This window comes from Dermacentor andersoni, chromosome 3, assembly GCF_023375885.2.
Source record: "Dermacentor andersoni chromosome 3, qqDerAnde1_hic_scaffold, whole genome shotgun sequence".
NCBI lineage: Eukaryota > Metazoa > Arthropoda > Arachnida > Ixodida > Ixodidae > Dermacentor > Dermacentor andersoni.
The window spans coordinates 54,757,672-54,778,855 of record NC_092816.1 but is presented as its reverse complement, the minus strand read 5'-3'; the positions used below and the strand labels follow the sequence as shown (position 1 = coordinate 54,778,855).

General features: G+C 45.1%; 1 protein-coding gene and 1 long non-coding RNA gene across 4 annotated transcripts in view; one reads left to right on the top strand and one right to left on the bottom strand.

The window, feature by feature from the left end:
* The window catches only part of Snr1 (SWI/SNF related, matrix associated, actin dependent regulator of chromatin, subfamily b, member 1), a 30,132-nt gene extending 17,617 nt beyond the window's left edge, over positions 1-12,515 (bottom strand). The window contains exons 1-4 of one of the 3 annotated variants that reach the window (XM_050169598.3): positions 12,313-12,515; positions 12,087-12,192; positions 7,439-7,565; positions 5,159-5,293 (exon numbers count right to left, since the gene is read on the bottom strand). In XM_050169598.3, coding sequence (XP_050025555.1) covers positions 5,159-5,293; positions 7,439-7,565; positions 12,087-12,192; positions 12,313-12,393 — 449 coding nt within the window. In that variant the 5' untranslated portion in view covers positions 12,394-12,515. Of the gene's footprint in view, positions 1-5,158; positions 5,294-7,438; positions 7,566-7,704; positions 7,832-12,086; positions 12,193-12,312 lie in introns of all 3 variants that reach the window. The other 2 variants (XM_050169600.3, XM_050169599.3) reach the window with 2 other exon arrangements.
* Positions 12,516-14,680: 2,165 nt separating this feature from the next.
* Positions 14,681-21,184, top strand: part of LOC140216350 (uncharacterized) — a 34,314-nt gene continuing 27,810 nt past the window's right edge. Inside the window, exon 1 of the long non-coding RNA XR_011892995.1 lies at positions 14,681-14,847. This is a non-coding gene — a long non-coding RNA (uncharacterized lncRNA). The remainder of the gene's footprint in view (positions 14,848-21,184) is intronic.

Below are 21,184 nucleotides of genomic sequence, written 5' to 3'. Positions count from 1 at the left end.
GATCAACTAAGTGATTGCCATATCTGTTTCTTGAGCTGTTTGTTAAGTTTTGATGCCTTAAAGTAGGTCCATGGTGCACCATGCAAGTGGCATTGAACTTTAGTGTACCTTTAAAACAACCACTGCCATAAGTCCGTGTAGCGCAGGCATTAGTGCTAGAACGCGCCAGAAAATAAAGAAAAGTGTGGCAATATTTGTGCCCAAAAAAAAATCTCAATCTATGGCATGCAGGCACAAAAAGAAAGTTGGAAAACAACCTTCCTCTAGGAGATTGTGATTACAGAAAAAAAGAATAAGCTCGTGTTACTTTCAAAGCAAACAGAGCTGCTAGTTGTGACACTGACGAGCACTGGGGCTCAAAAATTTTTATATCAACAAAGCTCTCCTGCACCTTCAACGGTTAGCTGGCACGATAAGCAGCACACAGGGCAAGGGCAATAAGCACAAGCCATATTTTCATATTTTGTAGCAGCATAAGGCATAATGCCACATCACTAGTTTCAGAAACTAAGCATAGAGCATACTACATTGACCAGTTCTGCGAGTGCATGCAAGGCAAAAAACAATATAAAAAAAATCCAGCTTCATAAGAATTTTACACCAGATCCCAGCAAAAGTTGACATTTTTGCGACAATGTAGGTTTATACCAGTGCCAGCCAGCGATTTCCCACGCATAATTAAACAATTGAAGAATAAGAATTACCTTTAAAATTATTCTCACATTTACACTTGACCCTAACCATCCCTTGTTTCAGGTCAGCAGAGCTACAATAATCATACCATCATAATGCACAGAGTCGATTAATACAAAGAAATGCAACACTGTGCACTTAACCAAAAAAATTTTTTGCACTACCTTAATTAAAATAACTGTTAATAACGATACTAAGCTCGACACCTATAGTAAATGAACTGGTGTGTTCAAGAAGGGGACTTGTGCAGCAAATATGAGAGAAAGAAAGGTTGGGGCGCCTTGGTTGTTGCCAATGTCCTGGCGATAAACTAACAGACTTTACAGTAAAAGAACTAATTAACCACTCGAAGTTTAAGTCCAGCATAATAAGCAACCAGGATTCTCATATGCTGTCCTTAAAGCTTGTGGGGTTTAATTACCGTTTCTACGGGTTGGATCCTACATTAAAGCTACAGATTTCATCGAACTTATTCCACCTTGATGCAACTTTACTGTGCCGCCTCTGGTTAGGGGTGGCTCTTAAGAAAGCCAACTCATAATGACCTTATTGGAATGTCTGACACACCGATCTGTGACTCGTGCAACTGTGAAGAGACGATTGAGCACGGTATGTGCTTTTGTGATTTCTATGACAACGAATGTGACGTTCTTTAGAGGGTGTAAAACCGGTTAGACAACAGACCATTTTAAAAGACTAAGATTCTCGGACCCTGGCCCCATGCGTCGCAGACTTACAAAACGATGCGGGCACTGCTACGTTGCATGAAGGCGACTGGCCTCAGTGACCGAATATAGGAGCGAAGTTATGGACATCCGCGTGTACTCACACCGACAGTACCTCCTTCCCTCCCTCTCCTTTCTTTTCTTCCCTTAAACCTCTTTGCCTGTGTAGGGTAGCAAACTGGACGTGCATCTGGTTGACCTCCCTACCTTTCTCCTTCCTTCCCTATCATACTCCTCTTTGTGAGGCTTCCGTAGGATAGTTGTTTACAGCAGATATTCCGGGCAAGTCTAGAGCTTCTAGACTTGGTATGGCATTTCAGCCAACATGAGAACGAATAGTAGATGAATTTGCCTAAAATTAGTCCTTTTGGCTTCTGGTGGGTTTGTGACTTGGCACATTGATCATTTTCGATAAGATATTGCAATATACAGTCGAACACCTTTACAATGAAGTGCACAGGGCCTCTGAAATCATTCGTTATATGAGTCACATTGTCGTAAAGGTCAAGCCTCACTCCCCCACAATAGAACTTGGACAGAATTTGTCCCACTGTTATACATGTCATTTCGTTATAGAGGCGTTCATTGCAGAGGGGCTCGACTGTAAATGCAACGAGTCACAATGAGCACGCATGCGTGCAGAGGCTTTATTGCCTTTATGCATTTAGAACATGATTTATTGGAAATTTCGAAAGACAAAGCATAGCAAACAACTTGGCAAGAATGTTTGGAGTCACAAGCAAAGAGATTAGATAAGTGCATCTACTACCCATAATTTATATGGCAGCTCAACAATCACAGCTCCAGGTTTTCCTTTAGTAATTTTAGTAGGAAACTCTATGCTTAAGGGGGGGCCATCAGTACAAAGCACCAGGTCGGACAAAGTTCCACGGGGAAATCGCCACCAATTATCAGATCAGTGTGCTGTGGCACTGCACAAATGTGCAAATACATGAGCCAAAACCATGTTCTTGCCATAGCATGTGCACAAGTGTACAGCTATGGGCACTGCTAATTTATAAAGACAGCGCAGCACGACAGTCGGTGGAAGCTTCCTGTCTAGGCAGAAAAACACAGGGGACACATTGGTGATGTCAACATGCCACACAGAAGCAAGGGAATGTCACGTCTTGTGCCCATCCAGAGCTAACTGCTTAGTCCTTGTTTAGTGCATGTGATTTGTTAATGGGGGTTGGAAGTAAATCCAACGATCTGATATGGTCTTCCTCAGTTGATGGACCACTTGCTAATTAAGCATGGGTTCTTCAGTAGCTCTTTGGCAGTGCATAGGTCTTTGTGCATAAGGAATTGTGGCATGATAAGGAATGTGTAGAGATGGCTCAATTCTCCTAATATTATTTGATTTCATTTTTATTCCTTAAAGACCCCGTTAAGGGGTATTACATAAGGGGTGGGTTACATATAAATAAGCAGAAACCATGTGTTAATCTATGGTGAAAGGTGATTGGTGACGCTTTCTATGAAGGCGGATGGACGAGGGATGGTAGCAGTGTCGCCCGGAAGGCCATTCCAGTCAGTAGCTGTACGAGGAAAAAATGACGTAGAAAAGGTAACAGTGCATGCACGTGGACACGCGACTTGAAGAGGATGACCAGTGCGATTAGATATGCGTGTTGGAGGAACAATGTATGGCGGGATACCTATCGAGCTATGAAAAAGTTTATAGGATAAAGAAAGACTGGCGATACGGCGGCGACATGAGAGAAAGCGTAAATTAGATTCGAATTTTAGTGATGACACACTCACATCATAAGAATACGAACAATAAATGAATCTAGTAGCACAGTTTCAAAGTGACTCAAGGGTGTCTTGAATATAAGCTTGTCGCGGGTTCCAGTTGCTGAAGCATATTTCAATTATGTTCACACAAGAGTTTTATAAGCTAACAATTTTACGTTCTTAGGTGCGTTATGTAGATGACGTCGCAAAAATCCAAGTGTTTTTATTTGCAGATGATATGACATTAGTGATGTGTAAAGCCCAAGAAAGGTCATGGCGGAAAGTGACTCCCAGATACTTGAACGACTGAACTACTTCGACAGGAATGCTGCTAATTGCATAAGAAAAAACAAGTGGAAAGCGGCGGCGGTTGAAAGATAAGGTTTTGCATTTGTGAGGGTCAAGTTCCATTAGCCAATCGTTGCACCATTGCTTTACATGGTTAAGATCACTTTGAAGGGTTAATTGATCAGAAGCGTTAGCAATAGTGCAACAAATAACACAGTCATTGGCAAACATTCGGATATTACAAGATACATGAGTTGGTAGGTCGTTAATGTATATAAGGAATAAAAGCGGGCCAAGGACAGACCCTTGCGGAACGCCTGATGTTACTGGAAGGGAATCAGAGGTAGCATAGTTAACAAAAACAGTCTGAGAGCGGTTATTAAGAAATTCACGGATACAATTTATGATGTCGGGGTGAAGATTTAACAGTGAAAGTTTGAGTAGAAGGTGCTTATGGGGTACTTTATCAAACGCTTTCGCGAAGTCCAGAAAAATGGCATCAGTCTGAAAATTGCAATCTAAGTTCGCATGTAAGTCATGCGCAAACATGACCAGTTGAGTTTCGCACGAAAAACCCCTGAGAAATCCATGCTGCGCAGGATTGAAGAAATTATTCGAATCAAGAAAGTCCATGATATTTGTGTGAATTACATGCTCCATGATTTTGCACGGGATACTGGTTAAAGAAATGGGTCGGTAGTCCAGCGGTGATTCTCTGATACCCGATTTGAAGACTGGAATGACCTTTCCCTATTTCCAATCGGCAGGAAGCTGGCCAGTGGAAAGTGACTGTGAGTACAGTAAACAGAAAAATGATGCACAAATGTTTTGAGTGTTCCTTAGAAATTTTGAGTTAATGTTATCAATCCCGGCTGATAGTCTAACTTTGTCAATTATGGAAGAAATTTCAGATGCGACAAAGAAAATTGGCGGCTTAACAGTTCCGAAGAGACTGGATTGTACAGGGGATCGCATGTCGGTTTCCTTACTAAATACAGATGAAAAGGCGCTGCTAAACATATTAGCACATTCAAAGTCAGCGACCACTTCCCCTGATTCTTTTGTAAGAGCGACAGTGCATGCGTGGTTTGGGTTTATAACCTGCCAGAATTTCCTTGGGTTGGCAGTCAGCATTTTCGGCAAGTCGGCATGGAAAAAAGAATGCTTAGCGTTGCGAATTGCCGATAGGTATGTTTTTTCCGCTGTATATTTCAGCCACGCGTTTTCATTATCCCGCAGTTGGGCAGGGCGGAAGAGGCGTTTTTTCTTGTTTTCTAGTCTTTTAGGTGTTTTAGTAAACCATGGTTATAAAGGTCAGGTTGACATCAAACTGAAGCAGCCCCTTCCCTGAACTTCATATCAATAAATTTGGTTGTTTAGTACTAAATAAAATGAAAGTAGAAAGACAGGAAATTCTTTCTGGCCTTGCTGCAACTGTCTAACAGTAGTGGCCAATAGATGAATGACAGTCAGCAGGAGGGGAGGGGGTTTAGGAGGAATAAGGATGAGGAAAGAGGATAACAGAGGATAGCAAAGGCCGATACACAATTACAGGCAGATCGTGTCTAAAAGTTTTATACTCCTCAAGTAAAACAAGTGTTAATATAAAACCAGCACCCAACGCCTCATGTGACATGCAAAACAAAGTATAGAAAGAATAGAAAACATGGCAGACAGTTGCCAATTTAAAAGGTGGTTGAACCTGTACTCACTTCTCTGTTGTATGTGAATTAGCATCCAATTTAACTGAAAACTTAGCTTGCTGCCTCCTGTGTGTGTGAGGGGCGCCATTCAAGCTGTTGATATGTTTCAAAGACTGTGTTTTAACGACAAACCCCGGTGGTCCACTTCATAAAACGCCAAGAAAAGAAAACAGGAACACAGGTGAGAAAAAAAACCACACTGAGCAATCTTGCTTCTGCACTCAACAGCATTTCTCATGTTCTAATACCTTGCTCATGTCTAACATTTTTAGTGAAATGCTATTTGTGTCGTTAACTTTAGCTTAATAAGACTTCTTATGCAGTAGCACTGCTTTATGTTATTCAAAAGCAAACATCTAGTCATGATCTACTAGCATATAAAATCAGTACTGTTGGTACATTGCTTCAAAGCATAAAAATCTTGTGTTATACATAAGTATAGCTAGCGAAAACACCCTTAAGAAATCATTCTCTGTCTGTCACCCACATCATTTCCATTACTACCAACACTACATCATTAGAGAATAAAAATAATAATGTGAAACTTAGAAAGTACTTGTGCTCATTTAAATTAAAGTCTCTATTTCATCTCAATAGTATGCTTACCTGCAAGGAGTTTATGTCTATATGTCAGTTACATTTATTTGTCCACTAAATATGTTACGTGGCAAAAGAATTGCCGAACAGAATAACATAAAACTAGGAAAGTTGTACAGGTGTTCGCTTAACTCAACATCTTTATTCAGTGATGGAACAGCCATTTGACCTTTTGGCACAGTGTCGAACATACATCTATAATATTGTCCCGAAGACAGCTGATATAGTAGAGCTGGCTCATGTGCATTAATGAAGCAGTCAGGATAAAAATCACTAACTAGTTTATTTATTTCACTGTAATTCCTCTCCCTCTACACATACTGCAATATAAAGCCACTTCTACCATTCTGACCTGCAACAGGCAAGCCTTAGGAAAAGCTTCTGAAGATGCACTGTCAACAACTATGCTGTAATATGTGTGACTGGACAATATCTGAGCCTTCTTTTCCGTTCAACATTATCCTTGATCGAGCTCTCTGAGACATAAGGAATACTGATGTGCAGCACAAATGGCACAAACAAGACCGTGCACCTGCAATGCACTGAACCTTCACTGGAGAAAATCGCAACAAAAGAGCGAAAACAATGAAAAGCCGGCTGTTGACATCAGCTAGATTAGTAGCTATGGCTGTTCATTGAATTCAATTACTATGATACTTGCATTAGATTTGGCTTCCATTTTGCAAACGAGGTAACACCAATGAAATGAGGTGTTTGTCCTTATGCTTCTTTTGGTGCAGGCTTGGCGCAATTGACATAGCTCTTCCATCACAGCTTTATTTCATCTAAATAGTATGTTTATCTTTTAAGTTTGTGGATTACATTTTTTCTCTCTTACATGCTATACCAGAATGCAAAACTTGGAAAGTGTTTTAGGTGTTGGCAGCTTAATGTCCTTATTTTATCTAGGATCTTCACCAGATGAGGATATAAGGTCATAAGAAAAAAACATTGTATGATAGGCCACCGTATGGTGGAGGAGAGCCAGGTGAGGTGGACCGCCTGCCTATTGTCTCCTTCCCACTCCTGCCCTGCACTCGATGCATCTGGATGGTAGCCACCACCCAAATGGAAAGCATCATCTACGGCATAGTAGAACTATTGATTTCACTACCCATGTACAGTGTAAATAGTGCAATGTGTGCAAGTCAGTCCAAAACAGGGGCGGTATTCTCAGGAAATCACTTTTGGAGATACTATCACTCTCGCGTGACTTGAGCACCAGCACCGTATATGGCCGACAGTGTTTCTCGCACTGTGCCAAGCTTGTTATCTTCGCACGGTGCCAGGAGCGCTGATGGCCGTATACTTTGATGAGCCTGGTGCTGAGTCAGGCGAAATTTGGCAAAAGAGATAGTTTGTCCAAAAGTGATCGCTCAAAAATACTGTCCTAGGAAAAACAATATCATAATAACAATATGGTATTATCCCATAGCCACCACCATTCAACAAGGCAACAGGTTTTGCTAATAGAACAGGCCAAAAGCCAAAACCAGCAGGGCCCTCGCTCAAACCAGACACCAAACATTTTCCGAACACCACGGAAGCGTGCAGTTCACCGCAGAGACACCAGAGGGAGCCAAGGAAGTGAGCAAGCAGCACACAGGGGGGCCCGGAGCAGATGTGGCACACGATGTCCTAGCCAGCCGCAGCAGCAGTTTTTTTTTTCCACAACGCACCAAAGAAACTCACCTGGGAACCGGCGGCTCTGTGCTCACAGAAACGGCACGGTACTTGTCATCTTTGCCGTCAAAGATTTCATCCACCTCAGTGGCCCTAAGTAGGCTGATGCTTGTTGCGAGACTGTGAGGACCCAAGCCTGAACACGACCCCATCGGCGGTGGCACCAACAGCAGCAGCGGCAGGATCCACAATAGACAGACGACAGGGAGAAGAGAAAGAGAAAGAAAAAAAAAGAGGGGAGAGAAAGACAAAGTGATCAGGAATGAGGAACTCACCTGGAGACCGGGGGCTCTGTGCTCACGCACACTGCCTTGTACTTCTCATCATTGCCCGCTACTATCTCATCCACCTCAGAAACCCTGAGAAGGGAAACGTTGGTGGCCAGAATGTGCAGCCCAACACCTGTGGCGGAGACACATGGCGAGGAAAGGGAGGTGGGAGTGCTGTGGTTGTTCCAGCATCTTCCCGCACCGCTCTCAACGAACCGCAATGCCAAGCCCACCGAGTTGTGCAGAGTCGAAACAGCCATCCTAGTACCATGTCCCAAACAGACGAGGATACAAGTAGACAAGAAAGTGCCGAAATTGGAACAGACAGTAGAGGAGATCACATGCTTCAGCCAGCCACACTTTTCCATGCCCAGTGCATGCAACAGTTGTGGTAATGTACAGACTTCCTTCAGACTGACATAACAGAAAGTCGAGGTGGTACTAGGCTGCAGCAGCTAGCCAACGCTGGCCCCTGAACAGTGTCATAGCCACACTGACAGAAAGCTGTGCTTTCTGAATGTACACACGCTACTGCTCTACGCTTCTCACAAACATGCACATGAATGGTGACAAACCAAGACTCGGCAGAGCGGTCTGTGCAATTTTCGACAAAGGCTGCCTGGTACCAAGAAACTTGCAAAGGTGGGTTGAGACAGATGACAACCTATATCAATGGTTAGTCCTTGACAGATACCAGCATCAAAGGGGCACTAGCAACAGCTTCAACGAAAAATGTGGAATGTGTCTAGAGTTGAAGGGCATTGTCCCCTCACAAATCTTTTTGTCAAATGAACATCCTGGGGCACTTAGCATAAATGATGCTAACAGCATTCAAATGCAGCCTCTGCCATGCTTTCCTAATTTTACACTCCTATTTGTCATTTCTATGGTGCACAAATTTGTGTTGCCACACCCACACGGAACAATCCCTGCCATGCTACACTCATCATGCTGATCTTCAGTATCAGCATGGCCTCCAAAATTGGGAGCCAAAGCAACAGTACAGTGGAATCCTTCACCAGCAGATCGCACCTTTACCTTATCAGAGAGGATATTACTGCATTTGCTTCTCACGTAGGTGCTGCTTTATCATAATGTCTAAATAAATTTTTTTTAAATCCTAGACATGGTCACCATGGTTGTAAGAGTGTACAAATGTACGTGCAAAGTGAAAGGAATTTCCTGAATTTGAAGGAAAAAGCAGGCAATCTGTAGAGTGAAACATAGAAAGGTGTCTACTACAATGGCAGTTTCAAGTTCCCCAACATTTTAGAAAATTCCTTGGCAGTCTATGACCCTGGAAGCTTTGGTACAAGACAAAAACTGGTGGTTTATAACTTGCCAAGTTACTATGCCAGCCCACAATTTTCAACTGCTACCAGTAAGCTATAAATAAGGTGGGATGCAATATCAGGTTTGATTGAATCATGTGATTCCTAATATTCCAACCACTCCACCAGCCTCACACAAAACCAGCACAAGACACCACTGCTTGTGGATGGTATATGTGCTCACTTAAAAACTCTAGCATACTACTAGCTTCACCATAACCACAGACAGGTACCAATGTCCCTGATTCTAAGCAACCGAAACGAAAATTCCTTGTTCTTTCCCTGAACGTTCCAGAACTGATGAATTCATTGAAAATTCCAGGTTTTTCCTGATGGCAGACACCCTGTATAGGCACCAAGTTGAAGGTACAGAAATAGTATTTGGCTCAGATATTCATTACAGCATTGGCCAGCGACTGTGTTCTCCCCAATTATTGTGCTGTACGTCGGGTGAAATAAGCAGAATGGATGCATATGGTCGATGCCAAGCTATTCATGGCTTATTATGAGCACGTATGCCTGCAAGCTCCTGAAAACTTACGTAAGCGTATCTGTACTTGCCACTGCATAATGGTTTAGGTCTGAAAAACGTTTGAAAAATGGTAGAAGGCTGCATTATCCCCACACCTTCCCAACATCCACGTACCTGTGGAGTGTGTAATTAGAAAAAATAGGTGGACACCTGTTAAAATTTTGCCCAAAATGGCACACTATGGAGCCAAGAGGTGATTCATAAGTCCAGACAAATAAATGTGCGCATGCTTATTCCTTGCAAAAATGTGCCGAGCATAAACTAAAAGTACTTCTATACTTCATTCCTGAGCTGTACCAGAAGGATTCCATGCAGAATGAAGAAAACCCAAAGTTGCTAGAAAGATATGTTAGATAGCTGCCTTTGCAAGATTCCTACAGTTGCTAGTTGCACTTTCTGCATCTGTCTTGAAATCCTCTCCTCCTTTGCTGTGGCCTGCAAAGGTGTATTCATGCCATATGATGGATCACTGACTCAGTTCGTAGATGAGTGTGATAAGACTTAACTGTAATTAATTGTCCCACAAGTATTTTATCACAATTTAATAGCACTGAGCAATGTCAGGCTAATTTCTATAATTCTGTTTGTAGCGTGAGTAAGCATCGGTTCTCAACCACATTCCGCAACTTTACAACATGCAAAGTATTCTGTGATTAAAGAACTGTGCTATGACTGTCCAACTATTCCAAGATTGAAGAACTGTAAGATGGCAGCCCTTGTTCGATGGAGAGAAGAAAGGGTCTGTACAAGATTTCTGCACATAAAGCTTGCCAGAGAAGGTGGGGAGAGAGACCATGGAAAGCAGGATGCTTCACATGCACGCACACATGTGCTGAATGGTGCAGAGGGGTGCAGTCACAAGGGTTTTCTGTCTGCCACAGGTAGATGGGTTGCAAATCCCGAGGCACGCCACTAATGCCACAGTCGGAATTCCGAAAAATACCCAAGCGGTGCGTGTTATGGCCATGCACTCTGCTGTAGGCTCCATTGACATTCCAGCTCCATTTACTGCAATGTACTTCTGTGGCCTTTTACCCCCAAATTTGTCTTGTGCAATTAAAGAGATCCCGGTAGAAACATAAACAGACACGTGACATGCAACACATGTGGATCAATGCCCACATTTTAGTGAGAGTAGAGTGGGATTATAACCCTTTGGTTTTGAAGCAACCACTAAGGCTTGTAGCAAAATACACACACACATAAGCACATAACAGTCAGAGTCAGAAAGACGACAAAAGAATGTTTGGAAAAGGCATTAACGTTCCCGTAATTTAAACATGAGCATACTTCAGCTTAGTATTGAAACTGCCTAATTAAATCACAAAACTTAGCACACTGCAGTGGAAGCTGTGGGTTATGTCAGCCATTCAGGAATGAGAACAGGCTGTGTGCCTAAGAGAAAGGAGAAGGTCTTGCCCAATGTGCGATACTAATCCCTGTGTTATCCTTCAATCCAGCTGCCCCTACACATAATGGTATATTAGCAGCGGAAAATGCATTATTTCTGCTTATGGCTCATGGTAGAAAGGCACAGCATGAAGCTTCCACTGCACTGCACAATAAGTAAGACAGAGCACACCTGTAAACCTGCGATTAGGCTGAACACAAACAACCACCTCAATGCTCGCTTAATGGGCCCCACACAGAAGTGTAAGGTCTACAGTGCATTCTTTAGGGCTGCCCCAAATATAGAAATGATCTTACTGTCGTTTAAAAATTTGATGTTGCTTGTATGTCACACTTACTTATAAGCTTAACATTAAAGCCATGTACTCATACTTTGGTATATACTTTCCAGCCAGAGTCAAGTAATGCAACAATTGTTGTTCATGCAGGTGATAAAACATCAGTGCTGCCCAAATAATGGGGAGGAGAGAGAGAAAGAAAGCTGTCAAGACGTTTAGGTTTCACAGCCCAAATGCTAAGCTGCCGCTTGCTTTGGCCGGGTAAACAGGTCCACTTTATGGCCATCAGCTATTGAAGGTATTCGAACAACGTGAAGTTAAATGACTTACTAGTGCAACGCTTCTGTTTTTCAATACAGCATTCATTTCAAACAAACCTTGTGAAAGCGACTGAGGGGGGGGGGGGGGGGGTTGGATACCGTCTAAGGCATTCACTATATTTTTTCTTTTCTCTTTATCGTTTTAAGGTTAGTCGGAAACCACTGAGAAATCTCTAGTAGCAAAATGCAGTGGTGGTTCTGTAGTCCAGCATGCTACTAGTCATGCGAACTAGCGACGTCGCTTTCCCGGACATGGGCCATGATTAAACAAATAGCAAGAAAAAAGGCAACTGGTTCACAAGCGAGAACAAATCTGCCGAACTGATAAAACAAGAGGAACCGGAGGGGGCTTCGGCTCTCGAGAAACTGAAACTGATCTCTGCTTAGTTACACTCGGCAGCCGGATAAAAGCGCTGTTCTTCATTTCATTTTTTTAAAGGCAGTGCTTCAGTCACGCGCGAAAAGAAATCAATAGAAAACTTGCATGCAACCTAACCGAATTCAAATGATAGGTTACCTAATGAGGCGATCTTCTTGCGTTCGTCGACGGTGACCAATCGTCGCCAGAGCGACGGGTATTTCTTGTAAAGTGATCCACGAAACATACGAAGGTAGTTCCCCACCTAACGTAGACAAACAGAGCAGTTGACATCGTGACAAGCGATCAACGCGCCGTGAAACAGCTCTCGCCAAGAGCGAATGCCGGCGTAATAAGCGGAAAGCACAGCACAAAGCCTATTCACCTCGGACCCAATATAGTAGAACTCGCCATCTTCTTCCAACTGGAAGGCAGTCGGCTTGTCTCCAAATGTTCGCATAGTCATTTTGAACAAGTATGTGAGAAACTCAGCCGATTGTAACACAATCAGAAACTAATATGTCAAGTTAACTAGCGAAACGACTTAACACGACCCCAATGGACGCCGCCAACGGAACAGACGCTTCGTTTTGGCTTGGCTTACTTACTGGCTTTAAATCAACACTGTTCTAGTTTGGTTGGTTTCGGTTTCGTAATCGATGCGTTCTATTCTATTTTCGACATCCGACATGATCCAATACCACCTAGATATCACATGAGGGCAGTGCAAAAAAGAGTAAGCAATACGATCACAGCATCATTATTTCGGTTGATAAAATGTTTTTGTGGATAGCTGATGCTAACATCCTTCCGTTCTGCACGTAATCAACGCTGCTACAAAGAACTCAGCAGCCCGCGAGCAATAATGCAACAACGCTCGCTGTCTCCAGTAATTGTAGAATATTCGGGCTCTCTGTCTATTCAGTGCGATTAGCAGTCTTTGGGAATTTCACCCAATTTGCGGTGTGTTTGTTTGTCTGTTTGTATTTATTTTTTTGCTCTAAACTCTCTCACGCCAACTTGGCTCACTGGGTAGTCCATGGTCTAATGGATACAACATCAGGCTGCTGTGCTGAGGGCACCGGGTCTAAAATAAACAGTCGGGCCAACTTGGGTAGGGGCTACTGGATATGTGTCACTCTACAATGAAACTCCTTGACGCCAACCTGGGACTCGCGCCACGCGCGAGCTTCGTGGCGGCGCGGCTAGGTGGCGCACCGTGTCCAGAAGGAAGCGCGAGAGAGGGGAGCGACTACATTACACACCGCGTACATAACGCGTTTCTGCGGCGGCAATACGGCGTGCTGCTGCGTTGCTTCAATATGCTACGGGGTGATCATTTGCAAGTTTCTTGGAATTCAAAAAAATCGTCTGCTGCTAATATCAACATTCTAGTCCTTGACCTGGATAATATCCAAATTGGTGCCACTCTGTAAATTCATTCCAAATGGATACGCCTTGCGAACTAACCGGCTACAATTCGCAAATTGCAATATGTGCTGTGAAGTAATGACTCAAGAAATTGATTAATGATTTTCTTTTTAATTTGTTGAACATGTGTTTCGAATTCTCGTGCCAGTAATGTCCGCCTCTTGGAATAATCCGGCTGAGAGACAAAAAAAAATTATGCTCTCGGCCACGGGCGATGTTGAGAAATTCTGGAAAATATAAAAATTATCACCCCGTATATTGGTACGTTGTAGCGTACCAATATACGGGGTGATATTTGTGTTGGGTGATATACGGAGTGAGATTGGGTGAAATGTCAGTCGACGCATCCGCCTCAGTGATAACTTCCTGTAACGTAGCATCTCTCTTTGTACGAAATTTCACGAGCCTGCTCCTCTTTGTAATCCGCGAAACCGCATATTTCATTCGGTACGCGTTTCCGTCGCCGAGCACAAACGCCTGTCGAGGTGCCATTGCCTGCGGGCAAGCCACGTCGTTGGTGCTCGCTTGGGAAGAAACAAGCTTTTCGGGAGACGACGCAGTAGGCAGCCTCTGGCGCAACTGCTTTCGTTTCTTCTTGTTTAATTGTACGTTCCACCCCTGGTCATTCTCGGGCTCGTGTCCTTCCTTTTCTTTCTTTTCTGCATGGGATGTCGGTGGTCTGGCTCTCGTTCATGTCACTGCTGTGGGCAATTTGCTTCAACGTCGTGGAGGGTCCCGGCACTCCATCCTGCCCAGATCCCGTTGCCGGGGCTTCGTCGGTCGGTGTTAGGTCGCACCGTCTGATAGTATCCCGGCCTAGGGAGACCCGTCGTAGTTCTTCCATTTGAGTCTCTAGGGCAAGTCGCTTGTCCTTTTCTTCGGTGGGCTCCATGAGCAGTGCCCGCCTTTCAGTGGCAGCCTTGTCAATTTCTTCCTTACATTCTGCCTTTACATTCTCCAAGGCTAGGTGCCAACTCTCCGTTTCGCGCTTCATCAACAACGCGAACTCTTCCCTCAACATCCTAAGCGCCGCGCATTTGTGGCACATGAACGACGCCGCTGTCTCCGCCTCCTCGACAGTCTTGAATGGTGTGCTCGCAAGCTTGACCCAGTCTTCGCATCCCGAACACATCACCCACTCAACGATGGGAGCATCTTCGGACAGCGCCTCGCGTGCAGCCCTAGTCTTCTTCGTTCGCTGCACGGTTTTCATGTTTGGCATTTCAAACGTTTCACGTTTGGCATTTCACGTCTGACGGCGCCCCTGACGACAGCGCCGCCCTGCGGCATTCACGCGAACGGGGGCCAGTTTTTCCTGGCCGGTCATTACACCTCCCCTTTCTAGATAGTAAGGGTACCAAAGAAAGGAATGATGTTCATGGCTACAATGAACGCGGGCTTTCATGTGAATTCGGCAATCGAAGGCCGTCACTACGTTATGAATGCGGCCAGCACAGGTGCCCTGCATCAGAAAGTGATACATCACGGGGTAAGTGAATGCATTCTGTTGATACAAATACACTTTTGTTCTCAGAAGCTATTAGCTAATAGCTTCTGCTAACCCTACCAAATTTTACCAAGACATCTGCTAACTTTACCAAATTTTTCGTAAACGGTACGAATTCAGCTTCGTTCTACACTTTTACAAATGTTGCGTCACATATTAGAAAAAAATATTCGGTAGATATTTAACTTGAAGATATGCTTGACTTGATATAAATGACGCATGGTGTGAATGCGCTCAAGACACTCAATGCGTTTCCTTTGGTGCGTTCACGACAGGCGTGATTTAAATCAAGTCAAGCGTGGGCTTCAAGTTAAGATGCATTTCTGAATACGGCGGTTAAGACTTCTCAAGTGTAGTAGTAGCATAAACTTTTATTTAAAAAAAAATCACATTCAAGTCCAGTGGGTGGGTCCCTCAGTCCAGGGCCCTACTGGCGATCGCGGCACGCCGGGCTTGAGAAGGGCCAATTGGTCCTCCCGCACCGTGCTGGCTAGCCACACCTCCCACTGCCTACTGTTGGAGTTTTGCCCCATAAGGGGTGATTGGATTTCTTGTGGCCGACTCTGGCACGACCATGTGATATGGTCAAGAGATGGCCGCCCTCCGCACCAAGGGCAAGTGTTGGGATACCGGGTGGGGTGTGTGTGGTGTAGTAGGAGTAGGTGTGGGTATGTACGGGTTTGTAGTCGGCGCCAGTCCCGCATTTGCGCTGAGTCCAAGGATGTGTCTGGAAAGCTATACCGTTGCCTTCCTCGTCTCTGTGTCTCCAAGATATCTTTTGCTGTGATCGGAGATTCTACGAGAGTGCGTTCCGTCGCTCGGATGCTATATTCTCGAGCGAGGCGGTCCGCCCTCTCGTTACCCCTCACTCCGGCGTGCGCCGGACACCACGTAATAGCGTGGTGTTCCGTGAGATTTCTTCCTAGGATTTTGATGGTGAGTTTGGGCAGGGTGCCTGCCATGAAAAGGCGACATGCCGATTGCGAGTCGGTTAGTATTAACGCATAACGTGCTCTATTTTCAGCGTCACGTATAGCCAGAGCCACCGCAGTAGCCTCTGCTGTGGCCACCGACTCTGTTCTGACTGTTGCGGAAATAGTAGTTTGTGCGTTTGTGGCTACCACAGTAAAAGTTTTGCTATCCTGTTTGCACGCGTCCGTGTAATAAACCTCCGGATTTCTACCGAACCTGCGTTCGAGTGTCCTGGCCCGTGCAAGGCGCCGTTGTCTGTGGTATTTCTCGCTCATGTTTTTAGCGATTGGGGACACAGAGATCTGAGCTCGTATGTTCGGTGGGAGGAGTTCTGTTTGGTCGTTACAATGTGCCGGTCTGAGTGGATACCCTAATCGACGGAGAAGTGTTCGACCTTGCTCCGTGGAATTGAGCCTTTCTCGTTGTGCAATCAGTGTTGCAGCCACGAGTTCTTCAAATGTGTTGCTAATACCCATTGCATTAAAAAGGGTCGTGCTAGTGCAAATCGGTAGACCAAGCGCCGCCTTATAAGCTGTGCGTATGAGGGCGTTTATTTTAGTTTCCTCTGAGTTTGATACTTTTTGGAAAGGAAGGCCAAAGGTTACACGGCTTATGATAAATGCCTGTACGAGTCTTATTGTCTCTTCCTCCTTGAAGCCTTTTCTGTTTCTTGCTACTCTGTTTATCATCCTAGACACGCTGTTAACCGTTTTCCGGAGATTTGCGATCGTGTGCCCTACTGCTCCATTTTCCTGTATCCATAGTCCGAGTAACCGAGCTTTAGATACCTCCTGTATTGTTTGACCTTCCAGAGCAAGCTTTATCGGAAGTCTATCGTCCTTTCGTGTATAAGGTGCTCTTACTCGGATTAGTTCGGACTTCTCCGGGGCGCAATTCATGCCAGCTTTTGTTACATGATCCTCAACAATGCTAATTGCCTTCTGGAGGGTTTCCTGACGTTCCCCTAAAGATCCCTTTGCGGTCCAGAGAGTTACGTCGTCCGCGTAAATCGCATGTCCTAAGTTTGGGATCCCTTGTAGTTTCACCGCTAGTCCTTTCATCCCTATATTGAAGAGTAGCGGTGAAAGAATTGAACCTTGCGGCGTTCCTCTTTTGGGGGTCTGTAGAACATCTGAGCGGGTGGATCCTAGCCCTATCGTGGCTGTGCGGTTGTCTAGAAAGGATTTTATGTATTCATAAGTGCGCTGTCCGCAGTGCATGTTCGATAGTTCCGTTAAAATGCTTTCGTGCGAGATGGTATCGAAAGCTTTCTTTATATCTAATGCCCCTATGAATCTGTCTGCATTTCCTCTTTCTGTGTTTAATACTTCTTCTTTCAGTAGGAGAAACACGTCCTGTACCGACATATGCTGTCTAAAGCCGAACATAGTTTCCGGGAAAAGGTTGCTGTTTTCTATGTACCTAGTGAGTCTCATCTGTATAACCTTTTCAAAAAGCTTACCCAGACATGAGGTAAGGGATATGGGTCGGAGGTTTTTTATGTCCCTCGGTTTCCCTGGTTTCGGTATTAGAATTATCTCTGCGTGCTTCCATGCCTGTGGGATTTGACCTCCTTCAGTCCAGACATGTTTGTTAAAAAGATCTGTTAGCCCTGTTAAAGCATTGAGACTAAGATTGCGAATCATGGCGTTTGTTATTTTGTCCGGTCCAGGCGCCGTATTTTTCTTGAAAGTTTGCGCTGCCGCGTAAACCTCTGCCACCGATATAGAGGCATCTAGCTCCTCATTGTTCCCTCCTAAATATGTGGGAGTATCATGGTTTTGCGTGGAATTTGCTCCTATATACATGTCTTCTGGTGTGTCTAGGAGATGGGTATCAGCGTCTCGAAATTCGCATTCAAGTAATCGCAGATCTCGGTTCGTCGCTGTTTTTGTACTTGCAGGATCTATCATGCTTCTCAACAAGGCCCATGTATTTTTTGTGTGTAAGGTTCCTTGTAGAGATTCACAGAATTGGTGCCAATTATTCCTTTCTAGTGTTTGTGCATAAGCATTAGCCTCCTGTGTTAGTTGAGCTATACGTATTTTGAGCTTTCTATTTAATCTTTGTCTTTTCCATCGTCTCGTCAGGCTTCTGCGTGCTTCCCATAAATGTATGAGGCGGCTGTCTACCGCTGTTATATCCGATGTTGTAGCAATCTCCCTCGTTGCTCTTTCGTGTGTTTCGCGTATTTGCTCCACCCAGGTTTCAATATCTTCTGTGAAAATGAGCTGCTCTTGTTTATCTCGATATACAGTCCAGTCTGTAATGCAAGCCCTCCCTAGGGAGCGACGGATTTTGGGGGAATTGATACCTATCGAGACAATGTTATGGTCACTGCCCAAATTTTCCTCCAAATTTCACCACCGCGTCTCCCCTGGATGGCTCGAGAAAGCTAGATCTGGGGTTGTATCCGCCGCTACACTATTGCCTAAACGTGTGTAACACCCCGGTATTGTAATGAGTTCTAACCCGTATCTATCTGTCGTCTCAAGTAGTGATTTCCCCTTCACTGAGTCTTTGTTGTAACCCCAGGCGGAGTGTGGTGCATTGAAGTCACCAACCACTAGCAGCTTGTCTTTTCGCTCTATGTCTGATATTGCATAAATTAGTAGGGTATCGAAGCATGGTGCTCGCTCTCGAGGAGGACTATATATTTACGATTACAGTCTTGGCTTTATTTCTTTTGCATGGCCACACCGTTAGTATTTGATGCTGTGTGTCGTGCTGTGGCATATACGTGACGCTGAGGGCCAGGTCTTTTCTCGCAAAGCTGGCGACCCTAGGATAATCAGGATTGGAATACGTCTCGTATCCTTTTAGTTTTTGTGTAATTTGCCGAATTTCTTGTAGGCATATAATGTCGGGTAGGACTGGCGCTGACTGTATATATTGTGCAAGGGCAGCTTGTTTATTACGTAACGTACGGCAATTCCATTGCCATACCTCAAGGTTTTCAGTGTTTCTGTGTGTCGTGTCAGCCATGAATGGTACTATCGCTATCCGTCGTCTCTATCACTTTAGGACGACGGGTAGGAGCTCCTGGGCTATCATTAAGGCGCTTTCGTGTAGTTACTTTGATGCAGCTTAGGGAGTCGTCTACGTGTCTCTTAAGAGCACGCAATTCTGCGAACATTATCAGTACTTGATGTGTGATTGTTTCCAGCTGCTTGCCTATGGGCTCTTCTGGTGTTGGTGTGGTTTTACTAACATGTGTTGTAGACGCTTCGTTTGTTTTGTTTGCGAGGTCGTGTATTGTTTGCTTAAGGGCAGCCATCTCTTTCTTCAATTCTGCCAGACTGGCTTTTAGTGATCTATTTTCTTCTATAAGTTTCTGATCCGCTACCGATTTGTGATTCGTATGATGTTGTGCAGTGGGAGCTGCAACTTGCGCCCAGCTTACCTTTGGTGCCGCCATTTGTGGTTGGCCAATGGTTTCCCTGGACTGAGGGTGTTGAGGTGTTGCGTTCTTCATCTTGGACTTCTCTGGTCTCCGCCCGGTTTCTTGACGGTGTACTTCCGGGAAATTTTCCTGGTCGAAGGGAATAGATCCTTCCGTGGTATATCCGTGCTCTTCTTCCTCCGACTCGAATCACCTTTTTTTACGCTTGAGGCTGCGTTCCTTTGATGGCTTCCGTTCTTGGCGTCCTGACGACGGTTCTGGTCGGCGAACCTGTTTTAGACGCTTTCTGCAGCTTCGGTCCCCCGTTAGGTGGGCTTCACCGCACGAGGCACACTTCGGGTTACATTCGTGTCCGTCTGCAGGATCTTCCGTTCCACAAATACTACACACACACAGTTCCGGTTGTGGGCACACATCAGTTCTGTGACCCACCCTTTGACATGTTTTGCAGACTTGCACTGTATTTCGATACGGATAGCAGGCCATTTCGCCTCCCTCGTAGTACACATATCTTGGTACTAGGTTTCCGAAGAATACAATGACGGCACTCTTAGTGTCCCCCAGCATCCGTGCGTGAGCGACTTCCACATTTAGCGTGCGCACTCTGATTTTCGATTTAAGGACGTCTGAGGGCGTATGTGGGGTGAGTCCGTGGATTACCCCCCGAACTGCTCCGTCCCCCAGAGCTACATACGCTTTCACCGCATGGGGTTTTCCATTTATCTTGAGTGATGTAATCTGGCGCAATGTGTTTGCGACTTCCTTTTCTGGGGTTGAAACAATTACAATGTTCGATCCAGGCTTAATGCGTAGCAGAAACTGCTCACCTTGGATCTTTTCATTGCAAGCCTCTATGATAGCACGGGCCAACACGGGAGTTGTAATTGCTCGAAGCGGGAGTCCTTGATGCGGTCTCACAATGACCTTGAAATCGTCCTTTGGTAAGGGTGGTAGTTTCTTCCCGTTGCGTCGCGGGCGAAATCTCGGCTTGTCTGCGTTCTTTGGAGATTCGTTCTTCCGGTGCTCCTGCGCACGTTCTCTCCGTTGCATTTTTCTTTCCCTGACGGACACAACTGTGGTCCATCCCTCTTGGGCGTCTTGAATGCGTTTGTCGGTCGTATTGTCACCGCTGTTGATGGTGGACGGTGATGGGCTTATCCCTGCGTCTGTGGTCATCGCCTGGTGCGGTCGGATGTCCGTGCAATCCATGTGCTCTTCGGTGTTGGAATCATGGCTGGTCGAGGCTCTCCCCGCTGAACCGCTTTTCGCACAACGCGCAGGAGTTTTGAGACGCCATCTGCGTCGGCGTCGCGGTGGTGGCGGAGTCGCAGCCGGCGTCGCGGCTGCCGCCGCTCGCTACTCGTCGGTAGGCTTACACTGGCTCACTTGTGGAGGTAGCAATCCCTTGGTCGTATTTCCGTGATAAACGGTCCAAGGGCCAAAATTCTGGCCTCCCTGGCTGCCGCTTGACTTCCCGGAAACGATGAGGTGCACTTTTCGTAGGTTCGAAGAACTGGACCACACGAAAAACATGGAAATTGCGGAGCGTGATGCGAGTGCGTCCACACTCCTCGATGCCTTGGACGCGTTCTCTCAAGTGTAGGAATGAGAAAACATTTGCTGTTTGTAGACCTCATAACGTCATAAACGCTCGCATTCAACACATGAACGTACTCATAAGTGCACGCATTAGGCGTCAGTCAGCGAGAACTGTGGAGTCGCCGTGGCGGTGGGGAAGCGGGCTCATATGACAACCTGAAAGCCCAAATTCGATTCCCACCCAGACCGAAATGTACAAAACTTTATTTTCAAGCCAACAAATTTACTATGTTTACAGGAACCTCTCTGAGAAATCTGACGTCAATCCGAGCATTTCTGACGTGTTTTAAATTTCTTGACTAACATTTGCCGATTTAACAGTATCTATCTATCTAGCCACCTGCG